Source organism: Leptodactylus fuscus, chromosome 10 (genome assembly GCF_031893055.1).
Source record: "Leptodactylus fuscus isolate aLepFus1 chromosome 10, aLepFus1.hap2, whole genome shotgun sequence".
Taxonomy (NCBI): domain Eukaryota; kingdom Metazoa; phylum Chordata; class Amphibia; order Anura; family Leptodactylidae; genus Leptodactylus; species Leptodactylus fuscus.
The window spans coordinates 20,739,862-20,766,981 of NC_134274.1; the positions used below are offsets into that span (position 1 = coordinate 20,739,862).

A 27,120-nucleotide genomic window follows, 5' to 3' on the forward strand; every position below is an offset into this window, starting at 1 on the left:
TTATAAAAATAGGATTTTATTAAAACCATAGGCGATAATCTACAGGAACATATCTTGGAAGTACTCATCAAACTCTTCTTCCCTAAAAGAGAAATAAGAATGGGTTAAGACACTTCATTACACTACAAATGCCACATTTATAAGACTGTCCAATGGTAAGTCACCTGGTCTTCTCATCTGTTTCTTGCTGGGGGCCTTTCCAGATCTCATTGGAAGCTTCGCCATCATCATCCGCATCGTCTTCCTTACTGTCATCTGTGTCTGCAGAAGATAGAGGACACCAATAAAAGTAAGAGGATTCCTTGCAACCTCGGTCACATTGTAAGCTCTCTCTCGGGTGTTGAATTGAATTTAATCTCTTTGGCAATGACCTACAAGTCAACTGTGAATTCAGGTCCCAGGCAAAATCTTTCCAACATGGGTAGAACTGATAAGGAGGTTCAGATGGTGCCCAATTACATTGTGTCCATACACCTAAGGTCCTGGAGATCAAATTATTCATGACAAGATGGCGGAGCGGCATCTCGGCCTGCCCTACTTACATAAAACCCCACACAATCCCCAAGTCCCAATTCTTCTCTGATCTGCCCAATTCAGAAACCCATCAGGGCTAAAGGGCATCCTTCTCTTGATCGTTCCATCAGCATAGGTCGTCATACAACTCCTTAAAGAGGTATTTCAGGACCCAAAACCTCAATTCAAATTCTCCTATAGGACAAATTAAACAAACTCCACCACCCTGACTTTGTGTGTACCCAATGGTAAGGGTTAGAGATGAGCGAACACTGTTCGGATCAGCCGATCCAAACAGCACGCTCCCATAGAAATGAATGAAAGCACCTGTGACGCCGGCCGGCTGCCGGCAAAGTCAGAGTCACAGGTGCTTCCATTCATTTCTATGGGAGCGTGCTGTTCGGATCGGCTGATCCAAACAGTGTTCGCTCATCTCTAGTAAGGGTCTGTTTGCAGTACGAAGACTGTTGGACGGGTTGATCAGTGTCTTTTACATATAAACTACATGGGGCGGGTCTATTGCTATTGCGATTGTTCCTCCTCTGTATGGTGTTATTTATTGTCTGCAGATGGTAATATGCTGCAGACAATCGAACATGCTGCATAAAGGTGGAGGTCACTCGAAAGAGGAGTTTTCTTGCTTGATGGGTGATTAGGGGTACATCAACAATGGCCAGTTATCGGGAATGGGCGATCCTAGGCAAACCCGTTCCTTATAACTGGCCTGATAATCTGACTGTGTAATAGGGTCTTTGCTAGATCACCAACCAACCATCTAACAAATGTCTCTACCTGATTCACTGGAGTCGTCACGTCTACTTGAAGATGTGCCTGGGGGGGGGAGGGGAGAAAAAAAACAACACTTTAAGGTTATGACATAAATCAGCAGAACTTCTTGACCTGTTCGGAGCAGATCGGGCTACTCCTGATGTGTACTAAAGTCAGAGACCTCGCAAAGTCATGTACAATGGTTTCTAATAAACAAGGCTCCTGGCCGGAATAGGTTTTATTTTTTTGTTTATCAAAGCATGAAATTAAGAAATTAACCATAAACACATGATCCTCCATCTTCAGTCATTAAAGCTTTGCACAAATTCCTGTTTAGTTTTCAGCTAAAAATATTGAAGGGGAACTGTAACCCATGACTTCCTGAAAAACTACCGCTCTCAGCTGGCATCACAAGCTGGTCGTACACTGTAGGCGAAGATCACATCTGCGCCGGAATCTCCGCTGCAAAAACCCTCAGAAACCGGCAAAGGGAAAAGTCCTGTATGGAGGAAAATGGGAGACCCCAATATAGCCATTGGGTCATTGCACAAATGTGAACCTAGCCTCAGACCCTATCACTCCTATACACATGGTGAGTGTGTCTTAGAGGAGGTCATCTAGGTACAGAGCCATTACTTGTAGCTTCTGGGTCCCAATACATAATCTAAAATTGGGCCTCGACCAACCATTTAGAATAATGGTAAATTTTAAGCGACAGAGGGACCTTAGGGGCAAAAAGGACTAGTGGTAGCAATTGTTGCACCCCATGTAGCCACGCCTGTGACCAGGGGCTTTGTATGTATGTAGATCTGGGTCAGATTCTGTTTAGTCTGAATCTGAATCTCAGGTTACCAGGCTGGGGTTCTGAATCAGGATCACCTAACGCGAACCAGTACCTGAGTCACTCCATCTCCTCCCTCCTCTACCTGTTCTGTATATATTACCAGTATTATGGGGGGGCATCATGGTAAACCCAGCCCCTTACTAAAAATAATACACACTGTACAGGCAGAGGAGGGAGAAGGCAGAGCGACTCAGGTACTGATCAGGTAACTTTGATTCTGAGCCAACCCGAAAAAGTATAGCGGGCTAAGTGCAGACAAAGTCCCCGGAATATTCCTTTAATAATAACGTATATGCCCACCTTAGCCATTATGCCTATGCTATAAATTTATTATGAGAGCCATTTCGCTCTTTTACGTTTCTTCTGTATATATTATACATAAAAAAACAAGATATACAAAATCATAAACCTAAGTAATAGCCTGCTGTGTGATAGTCAGTGATGCAGAGGCAATGGGTGACAGTCCATGGCGGCCGCCCCCTGTAGCCACGCTGCAGAGATGAAACCGCTTCCCTTAAGGCTACGAATGTAAATGTATTTTCTGACACAGCGGGGGAAGCGCCAGCCCTGTAGAAGTAAACACAGAGCTCTCCATAGATCCAGGGAAAGCTAACAATCATGTTACGGGGTCAGAAGCTCTATATGGACATATATCTATGTCCCATCCGTCAGTCACTGTAACTGGACTAGTCCTACATTAACTCAGACAGGTCGGATGAAGCTTCCAACACTTAGTGAATGGACATGACACTGGCATCGCAATGGAGCGGCCATACACAATACAGCAAAGCTGCAGCAGAGGTAGGGAACCGTTATTTTCAGTGCAGGAACTATACCATTCAGATCCTTCAGAAAGCTGGGTGTCTCTGACTCCTATTTCATGGACTACCTTCTAAGACAAACATGTCAGGTTTCAGGATGGGTCCTCTCTAAACATTATATCACAGTCTGTTGGGCTTGTCGTCCTAAAAATCAGCCTATTACACACAGTGCCTAAAAAGCTAACAAAAAAACCAACCCTATCTGGAATGTTACATAAAGCGAAGGGGCAAAGTTCTGGCTGAGGACACACATAGTGCACAGGTCAACGAGGTTTATACCCCTGACCTAGAATACAGACAGCAGGAACGCTTACAAGGGTAGAGCACAACAACCCCCAACATCTACACGCTGGCAGCCGAGCTGGATGGATCAAATGTAATAAGGGTTTTGAAAACAACTCAGAACGGTAGAATTTATTTTTTTTAATCCATCCCACCCCCCACTGCCTCCTGGTCCTCCCCTCAACTCTGACCTCCATGTCCACTGGGGGCATCGTCACTGCAGCAGGGAGTATAGAGATCAGGGAGACCAGGAAGGAGCCGGGAAGGAATGGTTTGTAATAACACCCAGATCTTTTTGGATTAGTGGGTCGAGATCTCCTGAACTGCCCACCAACCATAAAACTTTTTTTGTTTTGTTGAAGGTCTCTCTGACTTCATATACAGTACAGTGCAAAAGTTTTAGGCAGATGTGGGAAAAACAAACTAAGAATATTTCCAGAGATAAAAAGGGTTAATAGTTTATTTTTCTCAATGAGCAAAATGAAATGAATGAACAAAAAAGAGAAATCAGAGTCCCATCAATATTTGGTGTGACCTTTGCCCTCCATCAATTCTTCTCGGTACTTGCAGACAGTTTCTGAAGGAACTCTGCTAAGAGGTTGTTCCCGCCATCTTGGAGAACTTTGCACAGATCTTCTGTGGATGTAGGCTTGCTCCAATCCGTCTGTCTCTTCATGTCATCCCAGACAGACTGGAGGATGTTGAGATCAGGGCTCCGTGGGGGCGGGGTCATCACTTCCAGAACTCCTCCTCCAAGAGTATTGATGGGATTTAGATTTCTCTTTCCTTCATTCAATCCATTTTGCTCGTTACCAGAAATAAACTATTAACCCTTCTATTTCTGAAAGCATTCTTATGTTGCAGCAGTTTTTCCACACCTGTCTAAAAGTTTTGCACAAACCTCTTATATTTGCTTTGTCTAACATCTGCCACTGGATAGAACATACATGATAGGGTATGTTCATACGGCGGAAACCAAATTACGGTGTGTGAACGCTCCGCGCAGCTAGCCGTGACGGGATGATGATGCAGTGCACCGGCATTCAGTCGCGGCATCCCGCTTCTGGTTAGGCCGGAATGAATGGGCCTAATCAGGGGATAGCCTCGCGCCGCGGACACCACGGCTATCTCAGATGCAGAATCTGTGGGAAGAAGGGGAATCTCGCTTCTTTTTCATGCTACCAGAAAAAAAAACCCAAGCGAATGGGAGCCTTTTTTGCAGCCTTTTTTGCAGATTCTGCGTCAAAATCCGCCTGTAAAAAACTCATACTCCGCACACCAGCCCTGGACACGCAGTTTAATAATAACAGTACTATAGAATCAGGTTACCTTTGACCTTTCTTTTCTTTTGCAAACCTTTAGACTTTTTTCTGGAAGGTTCCCCTGCCTCGTCGGCTGTTTTCCGTTTCCGAGATTTTGGCTGGACCTCTTTTCTCCTAGGATTGAAATGTAATAAAAATGACAAGATAAGAATTTTTTTTTTTTTTTTTTAAATTCAAGAAGACAAGATAAGAATTTGTAACTTTAAGGAGCTGGTAACCGGTGTGGTCTTTCTTAAAGGAGATCTCTTACCGAATACTTCTATGTCATATTATTGTGCGATTCATGAGGGTCTGACTGCCGAGACCCCCTGAATGCTAAAACTAACAGGACAAATAAGGATGAAATAGATCAAAGTATTTCTGTTCAATATTAATAATTTGAGGTTTCTTCACTAACATTATTTGCCCAGTTTGTGCCTTGACATACGCCGAATAGAGAGGAGCAAGTACTATTCCAAACGGCCATTTCGAATAGTACTCGCTCATCTCTAACGCCGAACAATCTTTGTGTTTTAGTTTTTCTAGGTTAAAGGGATTCTACCACTAAATCGCTTTTTTTTAATTTTTTTGCTTTAGACGTCGGAATAGCCTTTAGAAAGGCTATTCGTCTCTTACCTTTAGACGTGGTCTCTGCCGCGCCCTTCCTTAGAAATACCAGTTTTAACAGGTATGCAAATGAGTTATCAGCAGCAATGAGAGCAGGCCCTAGCGCTCAAACGGCGATGGGGGCGTCCCCACTGCTGCCCGAGAGCTCACTCCAGCGACGCCTCCATCTTCAGCTGCAACCCTGCCTCTTCTGTCTCCTGTCTCGGTCCAACCTCCGACACCTGCGCAGTACGCTCCTGTATTGAACTACAAGAACAAGAGCGGCCTCCCAATACAAGAGCGTACTGCGCAGGCGTCGGAGGCTGGACCGAGAAGGAAGACTGAAGAGGTGGGGTTGCAGCTGAAAATGGAGGCGTCGCTGAAGAGAGCGCTCTGGCAGCAGTGGGGACGCCCCCATCGCCATTTGAGCACTGGGTCCCGCCCCCATTGCTGCTGAGAACTCATTTGCATACCGGTTAAAACCGGTATTTCTAAGGAATGGCACCCCGGAGACCACGTCTTAAGGTAAGAGACGAATAGCCTTTCTAAAGGCTATTCCGATGTCTAAAGCACAATAAAAAAAAAAGCAATTTAATGGTAGAATCCCTTTAAAGGGGTAATTCTGGGATAGAAAACTTTTCACAGTCCATTGACTGTACTAGATAAACCTCTTACTCTATAGATGAGGGTCTCCCAGCACCCAGATTACTATCTTTGCAGAGTGCAGCGGAGTGCCCAAAGTCATGTAGCTCCCATTCACCGACAATGAATTCAAAGTGGCCATGTGACATTGTGTGAATATAGCTTAAGGCTGGGTTGACATCTATGCTGGAAACTATGTTGCAGTGATCGTCATATCAAGAAAAGTGCTGCAAGTCAGACTTGGTTTCAGTATAAAACAATGGACGTATCACATTATAGTTCAGAGGGTCTGCCAGGCACCGTTGGCGTCCATTGTATTAGCGATCCATGTGTGCATCGATCTAGTCCTCTGACGGACAGACATTCGGGCACAGATGTGAACATAGAGCAAACAGGTTCTCCATCTTCAGATAACCGCTTGGTTGAGGGTCAGGTACCATGTGGTTGGGGTCATGTATGTTGCATGTTTTTGTGGCACCGCACCCTCCGGCACTGATCAGGCAAATAGACAATGACCACAAATACCTTATAAACATGGTGCAGGCAATTGTGAACGCCATATTTACCCAAAAACAGTGGGAATGGTGGCGATTTATGAAGACATCTAATTTCTGGTGTTAAAACACTGTGACACGTGTGCAAACATTATTCATACATGTGTTTGTGATTTTTTCCAACTTTTTAAGAAACTTCCCAGAGGGGACGCGTTGGAGACACACTTGAGTCCACAAGCTGCCTATTAGGCTGCATTTTAAGTAAATTCACATTCATATATGAAACACCTAGAGACCCAACATACAGCAGCCAAGCAGACTCCATGCATGATGGAACTAAAGTAAGGGGCTGGGGTAAAAGAAACCCCGAGGCCGGGGACTGGCCGCAGCGGTCACACGAGCTGCCTCACTTTCAGATCTGTCAGCGGACAGGATGGTGGACATGATGCTGTAATGGAGGACCAGGAGCAGAGGAGCAGACCTTTTTTTGGGGGGTTTTATTTTACCCCAACCCCTTTAACTTTTGTTCCACTTTGCCTGGAAAGCCCCTTTAAGTACATGAGACATCACCTTTAAAGGGCAGTACATACCTGCTATGTACTTTCACTTACCTGTGGTGGAAATTCAACTTGTATGAACATTCAGGACACAGCCCTGGAAGAAGGTGACACAGTGAGCCAACGGGTATGGACGCAGAGTAAGAAACAGTACAAATACTGCATAGGTGTGAACAAGTGACAAGTATACTGTAAGCCAACACATATTAAGAACACTTCGGGTAAGTGCAAACGTGCCAGAGATTTTCTGCTACGGATCTTGTAGCAAATCCCCAGCAATATTCTCAAACGTTACAATATTCAGAAATTAATAGACAGAACTAGACCCCTTCTAGTATACAGAGACATTGTCACTTCCTGCAGCTGTATATTATCATGTGAAGTAAATATCTGGAGCAACAGGAACGTCTGTCCACGGATTCTGAGCCAGAACATATAGACATGTGTTTACAGATCACAAGTGACCGCAGGGTGGACGTCCCGTGGTCACCCTTGTTGTCACAGCTGCAGACTAGCGCAGTGTAATACAGGCATGGTTCCAACAATACGGGTGTATATAGTATTTTGTATATGTAATGGTGTTACATAAGAAACCAGACACAGCTGACAAGGCTTCAGTATAAAAAGTCTGGATTGGAAGTTTGAACAACTCTCCATACCTTGCACTGTGTTTTGCTTGCACTGATATTAACTTACATGTGGTTTCCTTCTGCTAAATCCAGATTTGTAAAATGTTTTAAAGAGGATCTGGGAAGTCCAATGACATCTATCGTCACCCTGAGCATTATGAGGTTTGGTTTATCTAAATCCGTTCAGCCGTTTCAATGATGAAGCAGATAAGGGTCTAATAGTCAAGTGGGCGGTAACCCTGTAGTTCCTCCGGGTTGCTCAGAGAGACAATGCCTCGGTGATGATGCATGTCATGGGGCTGGTCAGACGGGTCCTTGTCAGTGCTCCAAAGCATTTAAAATTAAGCAAATAGTCTATAAATCTGTGATTTTTCTCTGGCTACAGCTCCTTTGCATATCCTTGGTAACAGACAACAAACCTTGTACAGTCTTCATCTGACAATTACTTCTTAAACATAGGTACCAAGAAGTATGGGACAGAGAAAGGCAGAATAATTGAAGGATTACATTACTTAGGGTTATGGGATCCTGCCAAAAGCAGCCTACTTAAAGGGGAACTGACCTACACAACAGAAAGGGTTAAGCTGAGCAACTGTTTCCTTCAATGAGATGGGACCAGTAGGTAGATACCAGTAGAGCGGCATAAGAACAGCTTTAACCCATTCTCAGAATGCCTATAATAAAATATAACCAACTCGCTTGTGCCTGCGACTTCGCCTGCGGGTTGTTGTTGGCGAGGAGTCGCTTATAATTAGCCGAATGTGGTTGGCAGTGATCCGCCTGCGCCCGTGTGTCAGCTCTGCTACATCTGTGCATATGCGCAGCAGCCCCAGCTGTATGCACATCCGTATGAAGAGCAGTGCAAGCTGGGGTACCGCGCTACCTCAGCTCAGCTACATCGGGCAATTTGGATCACAGGGGTTGTCTTGTCTGAGTATCCTAGCAGCGTCTGTGTTAGAAACGCTAAATGGCTGCTGGTGAAATTTGACACGGTTCGCCCTCCCCCCAGCACAGTCTGAAGACCAGATGCCCCTGTGTTACACACACAAACTGCTAGCGTGCTGCCTCAGCCCTGCTACATCTGCTAATTTTGAATACAGGGTTTGTGTTGTGTGAGAGTGTCTTAGCAGCTTGTGTGTTAGACACGGTTGAACGGATGTTGCTGAAATGTGCAACAGTTCTCCCCCCTCCGAGGCAGAACAACAGATTCCCCGTCCTACTTACTGAAACTCTACGCCCGATATACTCCTCTTGTCCAGACACAGCCTGCATGTTCTGTAGTCTCCTGATCTTCTATGAGACTCCATTTTCCTCAGTTTTCACACTGTCCGGCTCCCTCCTGTTTAGTTCCGCTCCCAAATTAGTGTGTAGCCCCACCCACCACATAGCTCCATCCTATGGGACGGCTGAAGGGCCTGTGATGATGTCATCAAAGGTCCTCAAATGTAATGTGTGTCTACATTCGGGCTTAACGGTCATGTAGTGACGTCATTTACCAGGATAAAAAGTAGCCTATATTTTAATTGGGGTTCTTATCCATGCATGTGCCAATTTCAGCCAAATCTGTTCAGCCGTTTTTGTGTGATTTAGGAACAAACGCACAAACAGCCAAACTTTCACATTTATAATATTAGCAGGATAGTATAACCACGAGTCTGTTTGGATCACCCAGTTTGCTTAGAATTCTGGGTCAGATTTCCAGTAACAAATCTCTAAGCTGCATCGAATGTGGAGCTTGGAGTAATTATGGTTGTTAAAGGGGTGTTAGAGAACTTACTAACTGATGACATATTGATTTGGCTATAACCCCGCATTATGCAGTAAAGACTTCTGAGAAAGTCGGGCATGATGTTCAGGGTGCTTCCCATAGAGGGCGGCATAACAGAGGCACTGTCTCCCTGTTTACATCTTGGGAGACAGATTTGCATATTCTTCCCATGTTCCCTTGCAGTGGAGCAACTATGGCTGTATAAGTCTCCACACACCTGAAAAGATGGTCTCTCCCTAAGGAGTGACATTCCCCCCATATTCTTAGTATAGATCATGAGTTATAGACAGCTAGGGGTCTGGCCCCTGGGCCCCCTTCGATCACCTGTTAAAGTAGACTGCAGCATTTGCATGAGCCTTGCAGCCTCTTTAGTGCTTACCAAGCACCCTTGCCATACTTTTGTACAGTGACTGTGCGTTGTATCGCAGCTCAGCCCGTTGAACCACTTGCAAGGTACCGAGTTGTGATTGGGCCACGTAATTGATGAATGTGACGTCACATGGACAGAGAAGAGGAAGCGGTGCTCACGGAACGCCACTGCTGCTTCAAACAGCTAATCCATGGAGGTCCTGAGTGTCCGACCCCCACGGATCTTCAGTCATCAGCTTGAAAGTCCTGGAAACCCCTTTAACTTTCTGCCTCCCCAGAGTACAGCTCATAATAATAATGATGATAATAATAACTTACTTAGCTTTACCAGGGCATTCCTCTTCTCTTCTTGCTCCATGTAACCAAAGTTCACCTCCCAACTCTTCAGCCCTTCCTTTTCATCACAGCGCTTGTTCCCGCAGAAAAACTGACCTTATATTATAAATACAGAAGGGATCACAGAGACAGGTGGAGCGAGATTAATGCTGCAACCATGACTGCTCGATATGTATCGTACTAATGCTAAGGGCTTGTCTATATATTTCACCGGTAGCGGGTTTATACTCAGAATTCTCATAAACCTTATGCTAAGCAAAAAAAAAAAAAAAAAAATCCCAGGGAAACGCTCATCTGGCATTGTAATGATTTATCAGCATGCTCTTCAGGCTGCATAAATGTATGGATTCTTATTGCTAAGTAGCGTCCGGACAACCGGCACAGGAAACAGAGGGTGACAATGTCATATGGCCGTACTGCTACGTGTGACCTCTCTATATGAGGTCTCTAACCCCTGTGGCATGGGTAGGCCAGTGTAAATATAACAGAGGTGACTGTCATGCAGGTTCCTTGTCCGAGAGACCCACATTTAATGTTCCTAGTGCTGCAAGTGTAAGCTCTGTGCACTGCATACACCCAGCCATTCCCTTGTATATGAGTCAGAGCTGGGCTGCCTTCAGTGCAAAGACCTCTGCACAGTGCACATGGAGCGATCACCTCCATGGCACTTGTAATTGTGGCCCCAGGGGCATTAATATGTAATTTTCTCAGTCATGCACCCTGCATGACCATCACTCCACTGCTATCCCTTGAGCCCCATGCATACTGCAAATACAGTCCAGAAAATCCAGACTATATATTGCCCAGACTGAATGTGGTTCAGAGACAAGACAGTAGAGCTGCAAGGAGCCAGGGATTCCTAATATCACAGATCACTATGGTGTAAGGTTGTCCTGGTCTCCTAACTAGGTTTGGCCCAGGAAACCAGCAGTCCCATGTAAATCACAGAGTAGTGCAATGAGGCAGTAAACACACAACAATAATCGGATATCCGCAGCACTGGCTGTGTTACACTTTCATTAGGTCTGTTACTACACCAGTGTTCAGGATGACTTCTACTTCTTCTACGCTGCACGTCTTACAGAACAGGAGGCGCCAGGGACTAGAATTACAAGGCGATGCTGCGACATCCATGTCCTGCCTCACGAGTAGAAATCCCAGCAGTTTTTCTGGGAGATTAGCCTGAAAGTGCTCGGGATTAAGCGGCTAACAGGTAGGTCTGGCAGATAGCCCCCTGGAAGCTTTACGCCTGCAGCATATGCCAGGACACGACCAATACAGACTGGGGGCTTAGTAATGGCGAAGAGGAAGCAGAGCCTTATATACACAGCTCAAGGTATATACAGTATACATGTATACTACGTGGGCATCCCAGTGTGTTATAACTGGTTTGCTCACTACATTACTTCCTTTCAGAAACACAAAAATCACTAATAACACAGATTTGTCACCAAGTAAAGCTCCAAAAAATAAAATTTTGGAACAATTTTGGATTTTAACTTGTTTTTGTTCAGTGAGCTGGTGCTGGAGGGGTCGGATCTACTTGATGCAGTTTCCACGTTTTGAGCACAGTGAAGAGGTGTCAATCATGGCTGGAGGAGAAAGACTGCATGGAATGGATCGCCGGGTGTGCGGGGTGACATGAAGGGGTTGTGTCTTTAAGGACACTTTTACCCTATCCACAGGACAGGAGATAAGTGTCCAAGCAGTCAGGAGGTTGCAAAGCCGTCTTGCAAAGGTAGTGCTAGTGCACATGCGTGATCAGTGCTCCATACACTATGAGGGATGCGGTCAAATTTGAACATGGCAACTGAGGGGTTAAGTGACTGTGATCAGAGATGTCTATGAGACAGCAGAGAGGATATGGCGCAGCTCCTGACGCAGGGACCTGTATTTAAAGCGCGGCATATGCCATACAATATACAGCAGATGTCGGGCAAATCAGAAACACTGGGATCTAAACTGCAATGACGTGGTTCGGCCACTACACAGAGAATGGAGCCGTCTCATGTCATAACTTTATGCGTATTTGGAATACCCCTTTAATGCTGAAATCTCACATGCAATTTTTGAGGCAATCTGAAAGGTAGTAAAAGGTATAAATTTGCTCTGCCACGCTGTATATAGTCTTGTATTTGTCTCCGAAAACGGCCACAAAACCAGCAATGTAAGATTCCAGCTTAAAGGCATTCAGTAACAGTGTAAGCGCACATGACCCATATTCCTGGCGCTTGTACTCGGGCACCGCTGATCTCTGTGGGAAGATGACCAGTCTTTACACAATGACATAAGAGAACTCACTAAGGCGATCTTTGGACGCTGATCTCTAGATCTTTCATCTAAGACAATCCCCCGGCAAACACATCATCTCCTCTGACATAGGAGACGCCGTCACAAAACTGATCTTATTAGAGCCGGGGACCCAGTGTGCACACGTGTCTGGTCAGTGAGAGGCTGCGGTGAGGCTGTAGTCACACATGGTTTGCAGTGCCTTAGGGTAATTGTTTTTAGCAGAACTTTCTGTGACAGAAAAATTATTTTGTGTAGAACTTAATGGGGTTGTTTCTGAAGCAAGTACGTGGATTCCTGCAATCAAGGGAGAACTGCCATCATTTCTGCAACAAATCTGCCCTAAGTACAGGTCCATATGACACACGGTGTCTTAGACGTGTTCTTCACAGCGAGCACACTGGCCCATTCCTTTCTATAGCCCCATACACACAACTGTGTATTGTCATGATGTTGTGTATGGGGCTGCGAATAAAACTCAAGACAGGTCCTATTCTTGTCTATTAGAAATCGAGAATGTTAAAAAAACAAACAAAACAAAACGGATTTGTCAGCGTCCGCTGTGAACATTTCCGATGTCCAGTTCTCAGTAGTGTGAATGCTGCCTAACTGGGTGTACTTTGTATATACGCTCTCTTGTAGGACTAGTGTTTGTGAAGATCGTATAATCTGCTTATAGACACTTATCCTGTTTATCATCTGACTTGTCACTGGCCGATGATATTGTCAGCAGCGATTATAAGGGGTCAAAAAAAAAAAAAAAAAGAGAAAGTTAACTTCCTACCTACCCCTTTATTTAGTGTAATCCCACAAAAAAAAAAAGACAATATTTAGTCAGATATTCTTCAGAAAGAAGATTCACAATAAACTAAATTATATACTGCAACACTGCAGGGAGGCCAACCACAGAGACCCCCAGTGATCATTAATGGGGGTCTGCAAATGTCCCATGTGAATGGAGCAGTGCTGTGAGAAAACCCCTTTAAGCAATAGACGTCTGTCAATTTCTAAAACATATATGGCAAATGTGAATTCACTCTTGAAGGACCTAGAAGTGATTCATCTACGGTAGATCTGTTTCATGAATGTGTAGTCCGATGTCTGGATCGCACTTAAAGGGGGTGTCCGGGACCTGGAAATGAACTTACCTGTTGTGGCTATGGGACCTGGAGGTCACATGAACCAGAGTTGGAACAAGTACGGCCAGACCAGGTAAGTTAATTTTAAGTCCTGGGACTTTCATCCAGACATAAGACTGCAGATTCATGAAACAGATCTACAGTAGATGAATCAGTTTTAAGGCCCTGAGAGGTCTTTCCTGTCTTTCTCAGACATCTTGGGAGAAGAGAGTTAGTATACAAGTCAGAACTGCAAACACCATGGCCAAGATACATGCCACAAATCCTACACGAGTTAATAATGTCTGAGGAGATTACTGTCATAGCAAAATGTGCCGCTGCAATCCTGAAATAAGAAAATATTCTGTCCTAAACTATAGTGCCCTCTAGTGTTCAATATATATATATTATTTTATTTTTTTTAACACACACATGTACGCTACCTATCGATCTATCTATATCCTATCTATCTATCATCTTAGGTTATATTCTTTTAAGTGCTTTCCCACAATGGATAAGTGATACACCCAAACATCACTAGAATAGGGGTCCTGAGCTCTCATTTGACTTCACTACAGGATTACAGTGAAGGGGGATTTGTGTGGTGGTAGATGATGTGATCTGCTGTTCTATTCAATGTCTATGGGATGATAGAAACCATCATCCAGTACAGCCTGTAAGTGCAGACTATGCAGAATTAGCTGAAGAAAAGCAAATGCTCTGGAGAGACGTAAAACGCATCTTTTATTGCTTCTGGCACCCGCTTATTGAAGTCAATGTGAGGAGCACAAACAGCCGAGTGATGCATATTCCCAATAACATGTACAATATTATCATCGTAAATTCTTCCATCATGTAATAGCATCACAATCACAGAAGAACTACGGTACTTTTTCTTAAAGGAGCTTTCTCACAAAAGACACTTACTTTCTTTCCTTCTAGCCGATTGTTGGGGGTGTTGCCTGCTAGGACCCCCAAGGATCAGATAAAGGGGTTCCCTGAGGGAGCGCATTCAATTTTACGGGATATATATAGTAAAAATTACCATATAGCAAAATATATACCTTTCCCGGAGACCACTTCTTTTTCTACTCTCCATCGAAATCCAAACTGCAGCAAGAAACACATGAAGGATATCAGAGAACAGCGGAAACATAGACTGGACCCAACAGATAACAAGATGACCATACAGAACAAAAACCCAATGATTTGTTTGTAAGACATAATCGTCTTCTCTATTTGGATTCTCAGATATATATATATATATATATATATATATATATATATATATATATATATATATATACATATATACATATATACATATATACACACACACACACACACACGCTGTACACTCCCTGAGAGTTTGGAGCAGGACACGGAGAAATAAAAGCCTCCCTCTCCATCCTGTCACATATTCCGAGGCCGCTTCAGCCGCAGAGACTGTTGAGCGACAATCACCACTAGCTCGGTCCATTCTGCTACGACATCCTGATGCAAGAAGCCGAAAAGGGAAAAGGGGTAGCAGGAAATAAAAAGGGATCTGAGGTTGATGTCGGTCTCAAATTCCTGTATATTTGCCAAAGCATGAACTTACCCATAAGGTCAGAAGACACAATAAAGGCATAGATAATATGTATGCGCCATCTCTAGTATCACCAAAGTCGTTGTGGCCCCATTGGTGGAGCGGGGCCATTCAAAGGTTATAGGGCCAACAAAAATAGTTCACTGTTGTACTCAGAGTGCCATTTCTGCCAGTCCTATAGACGTTCAATAGACCAGTTATGCTCAACCAACGTTCCATTCAAACACCTCATTGTGGTCAGGACCCCTCGTTCTACTGAACACTGGGGGTCCCTACAATTAGATATTACTAGCCAGGTGTCATTCATTACAGACATAGCAGTAAGCTGAGATATTAATATAATATATGAAAGAAAAGTGTATATAAAACAGAATTTGTAATACTTACCGTATATACTCGAGTATAAGCCGAGTTTTTCAGCACAGTTTTTGTGCTGAAAAAGTGCTCCTTGGCTTATATTCGGGTCATTACGGTAATTTTCTGCTAGCAGGCCAGGATAGCAGACCCCGCCCCCACTCCATCACACGCCGGGTGACGTGGCCACGTAAGCTCAGGCCCGCACCCGGCGTGTGTTTGCTTCCTGGACCGTAAGTACTTCTGTAGCTCTTAATGTACAGCATCGCCGATGCTGTGGGCCCCGGCACCTGCCCAGTCTGGATGCCGGGTCTGTAAATGTAATGGCGCCGCTCTGCAGAGTGGTCGCCATAGAAACCAGCACCTCCGCTGTAATGCTTACAACAGAGATGCTGAAGCTTATGCCTGCGATCTCTGATTGTAGGCATAAGCTTTGGAATCTCCGCTGTAAGCGTTACAGCGGAGGTGCCCTCCGGAGATGTCCTCCCCCCTCCGGAGATGTCCTCCCCCCTTAGGCCTGCCCCATACCTTTAAAGATGCGGGCCGGCTCCTGCGCAGCGAGCTCGCAGTAGCCGACCTGTTCCGACGACAGCCGGGAGCCTAATGAAGGCTCCCAGGCCTGTCATCGCTATATTACTATTACGGCTGGTCTATGATCAGCCGTAATAGTAATGTAGAGAATCTCCCATAGACGGCAATACACTTGTATTGCCGTCTATGGGACTTGCAATCAAATGACTGGGGGGGGACTAAAAAAATTGTAAAAAAAAAAAAAAAAGTTTAAAAAAAATATATATAATAAAAAATTAAAAGTTCTAAATCACTCCTTTCCCTATAATTCATATAAAGGCGGGTTCACACCAGCACCTGATTTCAGTTATGCAGGTTTCCGTTTTCTGTCGGGAGAGGACAGAAACCGACATTCAGTGTCTGTTGGTGAGCGTCTTCTGCTGCCCATGGCGAAACCGTTATGCATAACGGAGATTGGGCGCTAGTGTGAACCTGCCCTCAAAGTAGAAAATGACTGTGACACACATACACATTAGATATCCCTGTGTCTGAAAGTGCCCGGTCTACTGAATATAGGGGATCTGCAGTGCTCCTATTCCGTCGGGAAGGGGTTAATAGGAGCACTGCAGATCCCCTATATTCAGCCAGGCTGAATTCCAACTGGGGGTAAAAAACCCAGTCCTCAAGCTCAGGGAAGGGGCAGACAGACAACCAAAACACCCCCTCCCCTTTCCCAGCACCTACTGCACCCAAAAACTCGGCCATTTTAATTTTTTAAATTTTCCAGCAGCTGCTACATTTCCCCCCTAGGCTTATACTAGAGTCAATAAGTTTTCCCAGTTTTTGGTGGTAAAATTAGGTGGGTCGGCTTATACTCGAGTATATACGGTAAGTAAAATCATTTCCATGTGATCGTAAAACAGGGCTTTGTAAAGCTCCTACATAATGCATGGAACAACGGAAACTATTTCTATACAACCCACAAACCTTGTTTTCCTTGTATCTGCTGAGATCCGCGATACAATATTCTTTAAATAATTTATCATAGTATTTCTTTGCGATTTTCTTCTCCCTGTCAGCACAAAAAAAAATACATAATATAAACATTCTGGCTGAAAAAGTCAAATTTCCACGTACGTATTGACATTGTATTATGGGGGGGGGGGGGGTGTTAAGCAGAAGTAATAATGAATATTTCATGAAAAAGATTCTATTTATGTCTCTGAATGTCATGTATACATTGCATATTGTGCTAGGACAATGTCCTAGATGTCACTGAAGATTAAAGGGGTTATCCACCTTTCAAGTAGTGATGCTTTATCCTTAAAGAGGGGCTCCACCAATTCCAATTCTTTATATAGGTGATGTTCCACTGTTTCCGCCACAAAATGGAAATTTCTCTATTAAGCCCCTGCCGTTCCTGAGCAATTTGTGCTGTTATTTTCAGCACCATCAGATTTTAGGAAAGGCTGCAGTGTTCATTTGAGAGCTGTGGCCAATTCACAGTTTATGTCTATTGGTTGTGCTTGATATTGCCGCTCAGTCCCATTCAACTGAATGAGACGGAGCTGAAAACAAGCCATGTGACTGATGCCTGTGAAGCGGAAACAGCGCTTGTCCAAGTGCTTCAACCACTTCAAACAAGGTGTTGAACCCCGATTGATCTGGTATTGATGACTTATAGGGTATCAAAATTATTGTCCTGAAAACCCCCTCCTACTCCAATAAACTGGTCACATCGTGTTTTAGGTTAACCCAGCAAACTTAGGGCTAGTTCACACGTAAAATCTGCCTGGCTTATTTTGGTCTTGAAAAAAATGCTTCCTAAGTAGGAAGCGGTTTTTTTGACCTTGAGGCGTGTTTTGGAGCGTTTTCTGGAGCAGTTTTTGGTAAAAACTGCTTCAGAAAATGCCAGGCGGTTTTCCCCTCACTAAAGTGAATGGAATGTAAAAAAACGCTAGGCGTTTTCAGTCGCTGTTTTTTTGCAAAAAACAAAACACAAAAAAAAAAAAAGCTAAGCGTTTTTCGCCTCCCATTCACTTCTTTTGCTTTCCTCAGGCGGAATCCGCTTGAAGAAAGGTCATGTCGCTTCGTTTTTCTGCTAGAAACAAAAAACTGCTAGCAGAGAAAAAAAAAAGCTAGCAGTCTCCATAGACCACCATTGTATGGAGGCAGATTTTGAAGCGAAATCTGCCTCATTGCCCCGGTGTGAACTAGCCCTTATACTGTGGGTTGTATATCTATAAGGAAATGAAAGAACCTTACTTTACTTACCAAGTCATGTCTTCTTCATCTTCCTCTTGCCAAAGGAACCTGTGGTTTTCTCGTATAACATCCAAATCTGTTTTACGATTCCCTCTGCAATGATAAAGGAGACTATCAGAAGCAAATAGTGTATATAACATGAAGAGGTGTCTATAATGCAAACAACAGGTACCAACCGACCGCCCGCCCGCCCCTACTTGACATGACTGTAGGACTAGGTAGAGGCTAAACACAAACCTTCTGAAGCCTTAGGGGACTCATAGACCCGCCTGGGAGCTGTAGACTAAGAAACTGTAGAATTTTCTTTTTTTCAAAGCAAATCTTGACATCTCTTGATTCGTATGCAAATCTGACTTTATGATATTATGATCAATAAACAGGTATATACAGAATATCACGCAATGCAGATCCCGAAGAGAAGGATATCCCCTCGGCCCATGGATAGCACTTACTTGGGAAGCTGGAAGTCTTGTAGTTTTCCTCCATAATACAGAATGTAGTCGTTCACAAACTTCTGATGTCTGGCAAACTGAAAGGCTTAGAGTTAAGGAAACCACAGTCATAGTACAATACAAGATGGCAGTGTGCCCAGAGGGGAGATCAGTAAACAGCAATGCACAGGCGGGATCGAGAACTACAGGGGGAGCGTCTACTACTTTGCTCATCTAATATTACTACGGCTAGATAAAATGAAGGATCACACAGTAAGGATTTGCAAATCCACTCTGGAGTTCTCTACAAACATGTGCTGCAGCTTTATATCGTTGTATACGCAGATCTGTAAGTGGATCAGATCCATTAAAGTTCAATGTCTGCAGGATTCTAGCACAGAATCTGCACCAAAAACTCGGCAATATATTCATTAAAAGGGTTTTGTCCCCACCAATACCGTATAAAGATGATGTATATGACCGCTGGAAGTCTAGAGTGAGGGCCCACTAGTCACCTGTGTGACCACTGCTCTATTCACTTCTATGAGATTGATGGATTCAGCGGTTTCAATCTTCTAGGCCTCAGGCAGAGCTGACTGCGCATGCCTGGGCCACAAGAAAATGGCCGCTTACACAGTAAGCTGTGTAAGCAGCCATTTTCTTGTGGCTGCTTAAACCGTAAGCTGGTTTAAGCGGCCATTTTCTTGTGGCCAGGGTATGCGCAGTCGGCTCTGCCCGAGGCCTAGAAGATTGAAAACCAGGGAGAAAGAAGACACTGGGAGAGGGCGTTCCAGAAGAAGATGGAGGTGGCGCTGGAGAGTTCACTTGTAGCATTGGGGACGCCCCCAGTGCTGTTTAAGCGCTGGGGTCCGCCCCCAGTGCTGCGAGTTAAATCATTTGCATACCGAGGAAAAATGGGATTTATACCAAACGGCGGTGCGGAGCCGTTTCTTAAGGCTATTCCTACATGTTAGTCAGAAAAAAAGGCATTCCAATGCTAGGATCCCTTTAATGTCATACACAGCAAGTACAATAATAATAAAGTGCAAATAATCATACAAATGCACTTAATAAGGCAAATAATAATTATGCACTATTATTATGTCAACAGCCGGTTATGAGCAATAAATCTCTCACCCTACAAGAGCCCCAGATCTGTATTCTCTCCTTTATCCTCCTCTACATGGTAAAAGTTCCAAACCATATTAATCAGATGTTCTATTTCCAGCCTTGTGGAAGCAATTATGTTAATAAAATAATAATTTTCTGCAAAAAACTTCAATCAGTAAATTTACTTACCAGCCCATAAGGACCGAGTTTCATGCAGCAGCTGATGGACGTCCGAGACGTGGCTACAAACCGCCCGTACAAGTCTACGAGGTTTTAGACTGATACATTTAATGATAATGTCATTAAAGGTCATCAATCGAAAATCGGCCGACGGGCACATGGATCGGCATTGGGGCGCCGCGAGTGTCGCTTCCATTTCACAGGCCATATAACAATGAATGTTCCCCAAAACCTCTTACAAAGCCATCAGATCAGGTCACCGCATGAGCCAATAATGTAGGCTGGAAATCTGGATATAAATTGCTTGATTTTTTTTTTGCTTAAAAATCACAAGAAAATTTCTCTTTGAGGTTTTCCAAGCCTGCCTTGCTGGTTTGGCAGTGACATGAGTTGCAGACCGATCCCGATGAGATCATCGTGTTCTGGAGAACATTATCTAATAACAGGATATGACGGCATCTTTATGTAACAAACCAAAAGCACATTTTTATGGATTTTCTATGCATGTCATAACACTGTATAATGTGGAACAGAAAACCTGTCAGAGGCAGAAAGCGGAGTCGTCCAGATGAAGTTATGAGCCATGATGCAAAGCGCGCCGCTATCATGTGTAGTCATGATAAATCATGGATGGTAACTTCATGACAGCAGACGATGCGGTCAGACTGTGAGTTACAGGATTATTATATATGCAATCTCCCACCCAATCCGATGATCATGGAGAGATGCAGGAAGACACTTGGTATAGCTGGCAAGGTCGTGCACAATACACTATGGGTAGGTTCACACGGAGGAAAAGGTCGCGGAAACCTTGGTCGCCTTGCGAACATTCCACGTGGCCAGCCGCGATGTCCGCTCCTGACTAGGCCTGAATGAATGGACCTAAACAGGAGCGTGTCTAGAGCCAGGGAATCTGCAGCAAGATAGGGCATCTCGCTTCTTTTTTTCCGTTACAACCCTGTTTCCCCGAAAATAAGACATGTTCTTATAATTAATTATCTAACGAAATATATGACCTTTCTTATTTTTGGGGGATGTTTTATGCAGCGGCTGGAGCGGGGAACAATCGGCAAACAAAGCGGGGAACAATTAGCAGAGTGCCGGCATGACTGCCGGCATGACTGCCGGTTGTATGTGATCCAGAAGGTGAAGGGGGGGGGGGGTGTCTTATTTTCAGAGAAACAGGGTAGCTAACGGGAAAGAAAAAAGTGAGCGGCTCCCATTGAAGTCAATGAGAGCCGTTTTTGCAGGCGGATTTTGAGGTGGATTCCGCCTGCAAAAAATGGTGTGAACTAGCCCTATGAGCGCCATACAGTCCTGCTGCAATCTCTGCCCTCCATTGAAAGCAATGAGAGACAGATTTGGGTCAGAATCTACCACAGACTCAGGGGCGGAATCTGTGGCAAATTCCTATGTGTGAACCTATCCTGGACTTATTACATCGTGGTTCAGAATATCATTACTATTATTCTTTATTACTTCTGTTGTGAAATCTCCCAAATCTGCAATTTTTGGCTAAATAAACTGGAGCGGCAGTTCCCATAATGACCAAGGATACGGCGTCCATAGAGATGAGGTGGAAGCGCTGGTTTCGGGCCTCCTCCCTATAGGTAGACAGAAGGAGAAGCCATTCAGTACTGTACATAAGCTGTATGCAATGACTGATAAGATGCTCGTGTCATACCTGTCCCATTCCTGCTCCGCCACCTGTCTGTGCGCCACCTTCCCACGTCTATCCTTCTGGAAGGGCTTTTTAAGCAGCTCCTCATCTTCTTTTTTTCTGAAAAATGAACAGCATGGAACTGGTTAATACTGATCCACAAACCGATTCTCTTGTACATGGATGGAGGAGTGACTCTTGGTCATAAATCACAACAGAAGTGGCTTCTTGTCACGTGTCAGGCCATATACACATGACATTCTGTTGTAGTCCAGCTGTACATAACCATCAACGAAGACATAAAACTCCCATAATAAATCCCAAAACAGACCAAAGCAATACACCAGGCTCCGACGTCTATGTACAGAACTACAGTGTGTCTTGTCTCGATTCCATCAAGCAAACGCTCCAGACTAGAGGAATATCAGACATCATGACAATGATTAGAGAATATACACACGTCACAATCCGCACAGGCCTCCACGTGATGACAACGCCACGGCCAACATCTCATAACTGAAGACTAATTCCTCATTACAAAGTTAATTATTTTTTTTAGTACATAATGAAGTATAATTGACCAATAAAATAAGAAAAGATGAAAAGGGATTTCTGTGGGTTGTAAACTGGCAGGATAACAGATCCCTGAAGTGCATTAGTAACCACAAACCTAATTAAGTAACACCACAAAAGACTTTTAGATTGTGAAAAGCCAGCGTTTCGGTTGCGGCCGAGGTGCCGCCGCAAAAAACGTTATGTTTTATAGTACCTGCAAAGTAAACGGGATTCAATATTTGATCAGGGTGGCCGACAACTAGGACCCCTGCTGATCAGCTGGTTAGAGGAGGTTGCAGCGTTCAGCTGGATTGCTGTAGCCTCTTCACTATACCATGTGACCGATGAATATTATGTTGTCAGTGCAGGGAAGAGCAGCCCTATGAGCACAGCAGCCTGATCGGCGGAGGTCCTGGGTGTCAGACCCCCATTGATGACCTATACAAAATATAAGCCATCAACATGTAAGTCCTGGAAAATCCCTTTAATAAAGAGCTTGCACTCATCAGTCCGGTCATTGGAGAAGCCACAACATATTTCCTTCTAGATTATAGGAATGATCCTACATGAACGTCACATCTAGACAACCCCAGTAGTCAGCTGATCATTGGGGGTCCAGACTCTCTAACCCCTGGTTATGCAGCAAGTTATTCCCCCGTGTAGAAGGTCTGAGAAATAAGGAGCCGTTCCCCTGTAAAGTCCAAATATGATAACAGGCCACGTGGGACAGATGACTTCAATGTGTTTTTTGGTATTATGTAAATTAGTAGTTAAAAATAGTTACCAAAAAGTTAACACATGTGGTGTCTGTATGGGGGACATTCTAGTGTCTGGATGGTTTATCCATTGAGATGCTTAGAGAACCTGAGCAAAAAAATGATTGGACTGACTCCCATTGATCATGTGAAAAGGGGGACGTACCTCCAAGGGGCCTGGGGAGATGGAGCCATGCCGCCTACGTGTGTCCACTGCTCCAGTCACCTCTATGGGACTGCTGGAGATCGATACTCTGTACCACCTAAGTGATGACAACATATAGGGCATTTGCAGACCAGCATTCCCCTTTGGGTCCCAGCCATATGACAGGTATTTTCTATATAGGATAAGGCTATGTTCACATCTGCATTGCTGACTCCATCGCAGTGAGTGTTAAAATTCACTATACAAAAAAGTGCTGCAAACAGTGTTTAAAAGAACGGACACCCAACGGATCCCATTGTAGTTAATAGGGTCCGTCCGGCTCCATATGTGTCCACTGTTATGGTGGTCTGACTATCTGCTACTGATGGACCAGAACAACGGATAGTCCGATGCTAGTGTGAACTTAGTGTAAGTGTTAAGAGGGGATAACCCCTTTAAAGAGGACCTGTCACTCCTTCCTCACGTGTCTTAGTAAATACTTGTAGCATCACTTCCTTTAGATCTGAGTAAGAGGTCACGATCTCAGCAGCCATTTTGCAAAGAAACAAAGGCATTTAAAGAGGGTAACTACCCAGGACATCCACGTTTTAGTCAATAAGGGGGGGGGTCAATAAAGTAGCACAGCTATGTCACACAATGGGGTAACAGATGGTCACACTGAAGTCTCCAGAGACAGAGCTGCTCTTCCCCCCTCTCCGGCTCCGACTGGACTCCCTCACCCCTTACTCCTATCATGTGACATGAACACTCACCGTTTTTTCTGGACAGTTCTCTCAGGATCTTCTTCCTCGCCACTAAAATCTGAGTCATAGGCATCATAACCACGGGCCTGCACGATAAACAAAAAGGCTCAGCATTAACCCTTCCTTGTAAACATTCATCATGACTACAATAAAAAGAGTATGGTGCTAAGGTAAAATAAACTATACGTACTTAGCCACCTATGTGATGGGTGAAGTACAGGGGTCGGCAATCTGTGGCACTGAACTACTGTGAAAATACAACTCCCAGCATGCTCCATTCACTTCATTTCAGTATGCTGGGTGTTGCAGTGTCATTGGAGGCTGCTAGTATAACATCTTAGTCCCACTGACTTCAGTAGAGCTAAGCTGCAGTACCATACACAACCTCTATACAGATGTGGTGCTGTTGCTCAAAGGATGCAGCCATATTTTCCTAATTCTGGAAACCCCTTTAAGTCTAGGGCTTCACGGCAACTAGACTGTGTCAAAATCATGGGTTACCCCAAGCAACGCTTGACCACGATGTTTCCCTACGTAGCTATTTTAATGGAAAGCTTGCGACAGTCGCACAAATCCTCTGCACCATTGTCATTCAGAATTTTAATGCGATGAAACATTTCCATGAAGAACAAGTCTTATATCCATTTTAACTTCTTTAAGGTGCTATCCGGGGACTACGTTTTACCCATTTCCAGTGCAGGTCCTGTCATTGCTGGGTGCTGTGGTTTCCTCCTCTTTGGGTACAGTGTACTATGGGGCTGACTGTGATATCTAGTCAGTCAGCCCCTGTAGTACAGGTTTGGCTAGGGTCACATCTGCGCCAGGCTCTCCGACATTGGGGACCTCGAACGACTGAGAGCTAGACCGCTGTTTTAGTGGTTACCCATGGACAATGGCGGACTCCATTAACTCTGCCGTATCAAAACTGAAACAGATGGAGAGAAAAGTCCTCCATGCAGGACTTTTCTCTCCACTGATTTTCAGCGACTCTGGCACAGGGGTGAGCTTATACAAATAGCCCCATAAGGGTTTCAATTCTTGCTTCCCAAGTTAAACTACACACAAACCATAAGTTTCCAAGCGGATTCTGACACCGGGTGACATGATCGGATCCAGCACCCTGCCCCAGAGTCGCTCTGCCTTCTCCCTCCTCTCCCGGGTTCACTGCTAGTTACCTGTACTATAGAGGCTGACAGAATACAGTATAATAGTAAAGCCAACCCCCATAGTACAGGTAACTCAGGAGAAGACCTGACCCAATTTTTAAGATTTTTCAGCAATTTTTTTAAGCCAACACCAAAAGTGGCTTCAGAAGGAATGATAAATATGAAATGAGCTCTTAGGGCTAGTGCATATGCGGAAAAATGGTCAGGATTTTGACGCGGAATCCGCATCAAAATCCTGCCACCTCCCATTGAGATCAATGGGAGCCGGTCATTTCCTTTTTCCGTGAGCGGTTTGTTTCCGCTCATGGAAAAGAGAAGCGTCATGCCCTTTCTTCAGGCAGATTCTGCGGCTGATCCAGCTGCGGCGTCCGCCTCGCGACACCACCCTCCAAACTAGGCCCATTCATTTGGGCCTAATCCGGAGCGGAAAGCCGCGATTGGATGCCAGTGCACTGCATCAGCATCCCGTCGTGGAGGCCATGATGGAATGTGTTCACGCAGAACCCCGTGTGAACTAGCCCTTATATCTTTCCCTCCTGCTAAACGCACTCTTGGCTTTGGCTAAAAAGAAACAAACAAAGAAGCAAAAGCCGCTACTTTCTGCTACTGCTGACCTATCTTTAGGCCTTCAATATTAGATTTATAGGGGTCCTAGATCAGCTATACCAGAAAAGCACTGCTTACGGTATTGTTCATATTCCAGCCAATAGAATTCAATTACACTTTGTATGGCAAGTGTGTAACGGGGGGCTCCCATGATGCAAACACCAGCAGGAGCCACGCTGTTTCCATACAACTGATCTGCAGGAGTCCCAGGTGTCAGAACCTACAGATCTAGTATTGATGGCCTGAGTATTGGCCATCAATAGCAGAACCCAGATAGATTCCCTTTAAAGAGAGTCTATCATTAGGGTACAGGATATAATGAGCAGTTTGGAGAAATGAGGTGGGCACCATTGCTCTAAACTGCTACGCCCCACACTGGGGAGTGACAGGGGCCACAAGATATGCTGAGAAATGTCTTCTTACGTTATGGGGCATATCAGTTTGGTACAAAGGAGCATACTGAATATCTCAGGGATGGAGATGATGGAGAATTTTTGTGAAGAAAAAGGCGTTACGTTCCGGTAAGTCTGACCTGCCTAACTCTGCCACTGGTTTAAAATGCTTCACCCTGGTTACACACTCATTCTAAAAGGGTTTTCACAGAATGTAAAAGTCTCACCGATTCTGTTTTTGACCAACAGCTGTTCTATTAAACAGGGTACACATTACACATGGCCCCAGGGCTTATGATTGGGGCCCCAGGGACACTAGACATCTCAGATTTTGGGAAAGCCCTTTACATCCCAGCACAGATCTGTTTTCATGAAGTATTTCCACCATTATTAGGACTGTCAGGGTAGGACCTTATTCACACACTTAGTCATATAATGGGGTACACCTGTACCTGGAGCTGCTGTAAGTGTGTATATATACATACATACACCTGTACCTGGAGCTGCTGTAAGTGTGTATATATACATACATACACCTGTACCTGGAGCTGCTGTAAGTGTGTATATATACATACATACACCTGTACCTGGAGCTGCTGTAAGTGTGTATATATACATACATACACCTGTACCTGGAGCTGCTGTAGGTGTGTATATATACATACATACACCTGTACCTGGAGCTGCTGTAAGTGTGTATATATACATACATACACCTGTACCTGGAGCTGCTGTAGGTGTGTATATATACATACATACACCTGTACCTGGAGCTGCTGTAGGTGTGTATATATACATACATACACCTGTACCTGGAGCTGCTGTAGGTGTGTATATATACATACATACACCTGTACCTGGAGCTGCTGTAGGTGTGTATATATACATACATACACCTGTACCTGGAGCTGCTGTAGGTGTGTATATATACATACATACACCTGTACCTGGAGCTGCTGTAGGTGTGTATATATACATACATACACCTGTACCTGGAGCTGCTGTAGGTGTGTATATATACATACATACACCTGTACCTGGAGCTGCTGTAGGTGTGTATATATACATACATACACCTGTACCTGGAGCTGCTGCCTAATATATATATAGGTGCATTATATACCGTACTTATACAGTCCGCAGACCAGCAGCTGCACAGCTATGGAGGAACCACAGGTCCCAGAATGCCCTGCCAGCAGTATGTCACAGCCAAGCCTGACAATCTCTCCCTGTATACTCACGTAGCCGGCCATGTTTACCCCGGCAGCCCGGTCCTCCCTCCTTCCTGCACACAGCACGGTG

The 27,120-nt window shown here is 44.5% G+C and overlaps 1 protein-coding gene across 1 annotated transcript; it reads right to left on the bottom strand.

The window, feature by feature from the left end:
- On the bottom strand, positions 1-27,120 carry LOC142182749 (protein FRA10AC1 homolog). The gene is made up of 14 exons (XM_075257428.1): positions 27,060-27,120; positions 23,664-23,740; positions 21,460-21,555; positions 21,334-21,379; positions 18,507-18,583; positions 18,064-18,147; positions 16,777-16,861; positions 14,402-14,447; positions 9,913-10,026; positions 6,883-6,925; positions 4,558-4,664; positions 1,306-1,344; positions 165-261; positions 1-82 (listed from the first exon to the last, which is right to left on the bottom strand). The coding sequence occupies exons 1-14, from the start codon at positions 27,069-27,071 to the stop codon at positions 40-42; spliced, it is 966 nt and encodes a 321-aa protein (XP_075113529.1). The 5' UTR covers positions 27,072-27,120; the 3' UTR covers positions 1-39.